The sequence below is a fragment of the Trachymyrmex cornetzi genome, unplaced genomic scaffold, assembly GCF_001594075.2.
Source record: "Trachymyrmex cornetzi isolate Tcor2-1 unplaced genomic scaffold, Tcor1.1 scaffold925, whole genome shotgun sequence".
NCBI classification, from domain to species: Eukaryota; Metazoa; Arthropoda; class Insecta; order Hymenoptera; family Formicidae; genus Trachymyrmex; species Trachymyrmex cornetzi.
The window spans coordinates 30,665-37,433 of NW_017300273.1; the positions used below are offsets into that span (position 1 = coordinate 30,665).

Genomic DNA, 6,769 nt, shown 5'->3' on the forward strand with positions numbered 1-6,769 from the left:
CGGTCGCTTATAACAAGTATTTGAGTAGAGAAAGCGAGACAGCGAGATAGAGCGGCCGTCCTTTTCGCTCTAATACTCGCTTGTGTTTACGAGTTTACTGGTAGAGCGAAAAGGACGGGCGCTGCCTCTCGCTGTCTCGCTCGCTCTCGCGGCGTAGACGGCCGACTCGATGCCGGTAGGTGGGGGTAAAAGTGGTGGGGCTGGATTCCGTGTTGCCGGGGAGCCAAATGTGCATCAGTGACCTAGTTTCCACCGAGGATTTAAACCGGATCAGAATGTAAGAACTAACCAACTACAGTCGATTATTTCCCTGTTACAGTCGAACAACAGGGAAATGCTCGACTGTAATTGGTTGGTTCTTACATTTCGATCCGGTTTTAACCCTCGGTGGAAACTAGGCCACTGGTCGCCAGTGCCAAGATGGGCAAGGAGAAACGTGTTCAAGTTTCCCCGATCTGTTCGGTCTCCCCGAATCTAGTTAGTTTCTAGTTTTAATCATTCACACGGCCTTTACATGGTTTTCCTTAATAGGATTAATAGAAAATAATGTTCTTTACACGAATTAATTGTTTTTAAAGGATTTTATAAATTTTTTATCGAAATATTGACCTTTGATATCTGAAATAATTTCTATTGGTCCGTGGACTTGTCCAAACTCGGATTTCTGACTTTTAATTGGTCTAACACTTGGAATAATTTTCTTTTATGCAAATAATTACGAATTTATTATCAAATTACATCAAATATCAAGGTTCAGCTTCAAAACATCAATCTGCGCCCTGGGTTGCATCCGAATAATTTCTAGATGTCCCAAATAATATAAAATGAGTTTCTAACGATCTAATCTAGATCAAATATTTCCGAAATTGTCTCTACTGGTCCGAATAATTCTAGAATCTAGTCTATTGGTCAAAATAATTCTGTAAATGTGTGTAAAATACCTTTTTAATGAGAAATTAATCTGAAGATCGCATACTCATGCTTTGGCTGCGTGTAACTTATCTATACGTCTCTATTTGTCGATTAATCGGAACGTCTTTTACTGATTTATTTAAACTTCTTTTTCATGACTCGAATTAATTATAAACTTTTGTTTCTGACTCTTTTTTCATCTTTTATTTATCTTTTTGGTTTCAATTACTCAACTTTCTTAGGTGAACTCAAAATTAATTAATACGTCATCTGTGTGACGTTTGAAACATGAAATAATTGTATTAATTTGAATTAAACAAACTTTTCTTAAAATGTATTTCCTTACCTTGTAAGTATTTATTATAATTGTATTTTTCTTTATGGGTTACCAAACAATTCTCGGCGTGTTAGTTTATGGTAAGTATCATAATGTTCGTTAAGCTATCTGTTTTTTCATTTAATTTAATTTATTCATCTTGTGTACTATTTGTTTTAATTATATTTTTTCTCTTTTATTCTACCGGAATATGTTTCGCCTTATTCAGGATTATTAGGTAGCTTGAGTAATTATTTTGTTCTTATCTTTCTATTCTTTAACTCTTTTTTCCCTTTATATAGGTTTTTGTAAACTTTTTCTTTATTAAAATGTATGATATGCAACTTCTAGTAATAATACAAAATATGATTAATAATTGATTCTTTTTAAATTTTCAACATAAAATAAATATTCGTTTAGAACTGCCTTGTAAGCGACGAGACCTTTTACATATATTATAGTAATTGTAATAAAATAAAATATAACATTAACATCGTTAAAAATAATTAATTTGTGCTGGTCGATGGACTCTGGATCTCTCTCTGGTCTGCGTCTTTTAGTTGTCTTCCTTTGGGTCGGGTCCCGTTTCCGCCTGTGGCTGGTTGTCAGGAAGTTGGTCATGCTCAGCGAGCGTTATGCTTGGTAGTTTTCTAAAAATATGGTTGCGGATTTTCATGTAATAATTATGTTTGCGAAAAATGCATACGGTCTCAAGGTTAGATTGTGACCTGATTAATACCTCGATTTTAAAATATTCCGTGCCTTTAGTTTTTTAATATTTATTTAATAATATCAATCACCTGTAGTGACTTACTTTTTGGTCGCCACTCTGTTTCACCATCTACAGAGAAGGATGCTTCTGCTTGGTTGTCCCAAGAAATCGGCCTTTATGGATAGGAGGTCGCTGATTGGTTGCCTTCCTTCCGTTCTTCGTTTGGATTGGCCGTCCGGCTGAAATGATCGTGTCGTCGGGTGATGTCCCGTTGAGATGCGGTGATGTCTTAATTTACTTTTAGGAATGGTGATTCTCGTGAATAAATACGAGATAGGTACTTTGGTGTAACACAAGTATAGAATTTATTTAAACAAAACACCAATAATTAATTAACAGGCCTTTCATTCACTCATTCCATTCACTCGCGTAATTCCGTAGAATTCGACACTCTCTCGCTCTATTTCTTTGTTTCGCGTTGTCGCGTCGCGTCGCACTAACGACAAGATGTCGGTTGTTTAAGATGGCCGCTCTATAATGTGGCGTGATGTTGCATCATCCACTACGCACAACGATTTTCGAGGTTATTTCGTCGCTAAATTCGCGCTTCTCACGCGCGTTGCTATTACGGGATACGTACTAAATACGTTTAGAAAAGATTTACGGCTTAGTTTCGCCGCTTTCCGTACTTTTACGGTTAACTCGGATTTATTTCCGAAATTCGCGTTAAATCGCGCTAATTCGCGCTTCGCGATCTTAAACATGCGTTCGGACACGATGCGGTATAACGTAGATACTTGGTTTGCACCGATTTACTCGAAATTCGCAATAAAGTTGAGCCGCGTGATTGTCGACGTCCGTCCCGTTCGAACGCTCAGTAACGACTGTTCACTGACTGGCAAGATGGCTGTTGCTAGTGCCAAGATGGCCAAGGAGAAACGGTGTGTTCAAGTTCCCCTCGTGTGTTCGGTTTCCCCGAATCTAGTTGGTTCTTAGTGATTTCATTCACACGGCCTTTTACATGGTTTAAACTAATAGTGTTTTCGGCCCGATCGGGTTTGCATCAACCTGGGTCGGATTAATCTTTCCTATTGGTTGACGTCACCCGCTCTACTAATAGGAGAGCACAAAACGCCATTAATCCAACCCAGGTTGGTGCAAACCTGGCCGGGCCAAAAACGCTATAATAGTCATGATACAAAATAATGTTATTAACATAAATAATTGTTTTTAACAAGTTTTATAAATTTTTATCAGAATAATTGCCTTTGATACCTGAGATGATTCCGATTGGTCCGTAGACTTGTCCAAACGTTGGATTACTAACTTTTAACTAATTTTATATTCGGAATAATTCTTTAATGTGCTAATGGGTGCGTTCAGCGAATACAACGGTTGTGCAACTGTTGGCAGATTGGTCACTGAACGCGCCTGATTAGTGAGCGTATTCGCAACACGTTCAGTGAGCGGACGCCATTTTTCTGAACGAATTTCAAGTATGGTCAGTGGGCACAACGTGTTGCAGACTTGACGAAATTTGGACATTTTTATGAAAATGTCGAACATATACGAGAAAACGTATACATACAATAATGCGTTATATAAAGTTACTGATACTGCTGCAGTACATAAATCATTAATAAACGGTAAATATCAATAATTAACATATTTCTTTATTTAATCAACTTTAACTCTCCACAGACCAATTTGGGTCGTTTGAGACCGAACTTTTGCTTTTTTAGATTTTTAGAGTCCAAAATTCTAACTTCTGAAAATTACAGTGACCAACTTTTGTTTAAGTGGAAAACAGGTTAGTCTGTGGAAGGTTAATCTCCTCAGATAACAAAGTCTAAAATTAGGTTAAATAAAATAAAATATTAAATAATTTGTTTCATTTGATTTTTTAATGTCTGATTTTGCAATGTAATATATCTTTATCTACTGAATATTTATGTTTTTTTTATTAATTGTACAATTTTATTTTTATAATTTTTTTTTAATTTTTGAGTTGCCTCAGACATTTTATCTGAATTTTGAACTTTGTGTTATTTGAATTTATTTTGCTTTTTTTCTGTCTCTTTATTAAGTTATGTAATTATATTTTATAGATTCCAAGTTTTCCAATTTCGCGATCCAAAAATGAAAAAGAAACAGTTATAGAGTGAAATCGTACAAGTAATGGAGAATCATGGATATTCTGTTAATGAAGACATTAGATCGCAAAATGAGAAACATGAAAAGATCATATAAAACAATTAAATAGAACAATTCAAAAAGCAGTACGGGACGTGGACCAGTATCTTGGGAATACTATGAAATATTTAATGATATTTTTGCTAATGATCGTACAATTAATCATGGACCAATATTAGAATCAACTTTAACAAGTTGTGTATCAAGTCCAGGAACGTCTAACTTATCGTGCCAATCGGAAATAATAGAAAATGATCAAAACAATCTAGAAAATATTTCTACATTAAGCAATCTAGAAAATGCTTCTATATTAAACACAAATCTTGTCGCAAATGTATTAACTCCATCTTCTCCACCGATATTGAATGAGGAAAATTTTCAATGTATGGCAAGTACATCCATAAGACCATTGTCTTCATGTTCCACATCAACAGTATCTGGTCATAACATTCGTTCATCGCCGGAAAAAAGATTAAAGAAATCATTATACAATTTAAGAAAAAAGCAATTAGAAATTGAAGAAAAAAGAGTAGAAGCAATCCTTAGAATGAAGGACTCTTTAGAAGAAAGCAATGCAATTCAACGAGAACGAAACGACTTGATAAAACAATTGTTTGATTCAGAATCTTTACAAGAATAATTTTCTTCGGTTTTTTGTTATTAAAATTTTTGTTTCGTGTTACAAATTGCCATATGTATTTTATTTTAATTTTATGATTATAAATACATATTTTATTATTTTAGTTATAATGCTAAAAAAACAGTATTTATAATACTATGTGTTAAACATACAAAATTTTTGTTTGTGATACATGATTTTGAAGGAGATCATTTAACAATTATTTTATTTTGCAATAGTTTTATTGATTAATGTTACATATCTTCTTGACATAAAATTTACTTATAAATAGTATGTAACTTACTTATGTTATTATAATTATAAACATATTATATATGACATATAAAACAACTTACTTTATATTAATAAAAATTTGTTTTTTTATCTAAATGAATGCATAATATCATCCCGTTTTGCAACAGCGGAAGCATTTCCATGTTCAAGTGGATCTATAACATCGCGTAATAACATTAAGTTATTTTCTATTTCTATTTCGTTTGCAAAATTTATTTCTTCTCTATTAATCATAAAATTATGCAACACACATGCAGCTGCTATCATTTTTTGTCCTAATTCAAAGTCATTGATATTTAAATAATAAACCCTTCGAAATATTGTTTTTAAAAAACCATAAGTTCTTTCAATAATGCTACGAATACACGATAATTTGGTGTTGTAAATTATTTGTTTTCTTGTCAAATGACCGGTATCTTTATATGGAGTCATTAAATTATGTAGTAAAGGGTATGCTGCATCTCCTATTAAATGTAATTGTGATGGCAATAATGGATCTTCCGCATTTGTTAATTGTCCGTACAGGTTACTATATCTAAAAACACGAGCATCGTGCATACGGCCTGGTAGTCCAGTGTATATATTAATAAAACGGCCTGTGTGATCACATACACCTAATAATAAAATTTATGTGTTTCTTACAAAATATTCAATTATATTGAACAAATGAAAAATGTAGAAAAAACATGTCAAGAAATATTGTAATTACCTTGCAAGATAATGGAATGAAATCCTTTTCTGTTGTAATAATCATTAGCATTTCCAGGAGGAGCCTTACATTGGATATGGACACCATCGATCGCACCTACAACACCAGGAAAACCACCTGAACGTCGTTCAAAAATCTGAAAGTTTTGTTCAACATTTAAAAGACTAGTTCATTTTGTTATACAAGATATAAATATTAATATACTAAATATTTATATTACTTACAGTAGATGATATGTTGCACATTTGTCTGTTAGGCCATACGATATATTCTGGTATTAACTGAACCAATACATTTACAATTTCTTTTACTATACCATGTCCGGTACTTTTGGATAGACCAAATCTATCTCCTACTGAAAGATAACTTTCTTGTTTTGACAAAATCCATATCGTATTGTAAGATATATACCAGGTTTAAGATACTGTATTATCTCACTAATAGTAATATTAAGAACAAGTGACGCGAGCAATTACAATTGAAAATTACCCGTGCTGGTTATCTGGATGTGTTGCGGTATAAGAGGATCAGTTTATTTGTAATTATAGGGAAATTCATTTAAGGAGTACTTAGGGTACAGGGCAAGATTGCAGTTAAAGCTCTCTTTACACTTTAGTAATAGAACACTGACTTTATTACCCGTATACTTGTACAATGAAATATAATTAATGTTATTAATACTGTAACGCTTAATTCTACACGCGTTATACAACTTGACGGAAGCCGAAGGAATCAGAGAGAATTTAATCGCCTCTCTTTACCCGAAATTGATTAATCGTTCGCGAGACAAAGGATTAGTAAGATGTTTAAATAAGGTTATATTTTTGTGTAGCTACTGCGCATGTATAAACGTTTAGACCGTTCAGGAAACTGTTCACTGATCACTTTATGCTCGATGAGCGCTCAATGATCAGGATATGCAACAGTTGTATTCGCTGAACGCACCCAATAATTACAAGTTTACTCTTGAATTAAATCAAATATCAAAGTTTTCGTTCAAAACGTTAATCTGCG

The 6,769-nt window shown here is 33.5% G+C and overlaps 1 protein-coding gene across 1 annotated transcript; it reads right to left on the reverse strand.

The window, feature by feature from the left end:
• Positions 1-5,540: 5,540 nt before the first annotated feature.
• Positions 5,541-6,023, reverse strand: LOC108769659 (putative nuclease HARBI1). The gene is made up of 3 exons (XM_018520764.1): positions 5,980-6,023; positions 5,756-5,891; positions 5,541-5,581 (listed from the first exon to the last, which is right to left on the reverse strand). Exons 1-3 carry the CDS (start codon positions 5,998-6,000, stop codon positions 5,556-5,558), a joined length of 183 nt encoding a protein of 60 aa, XP_018376266.1. The 5' UTR covers positions 6,001-6,023; the 3' UTR covers positions 5,541-5,555.
• Between the last annotated feature and the right edge of the window lie 746 nt (positions 6,024-6,769).

Coding starts and splice junctions, on each gene's coding strand:
- LOC108769659 (XM_018520764.1), bottom strand. CDS start 6,000: ATGTGCAACATATCATCTACT. Junction 5,892..5,979: donor TGTGCAACATATCATCTACT/GTAAGTAATATA, acceptor CAAAACTTTCAG/ATTTTTGAACGACGTTCAGG. Junction 5,582..5,755: donor TCATTCCATTATCTTGCAAG/GTAATTACAATA, acceptor TCGTGTTTTTAG/ATATAGTAACCTGTACGGAC.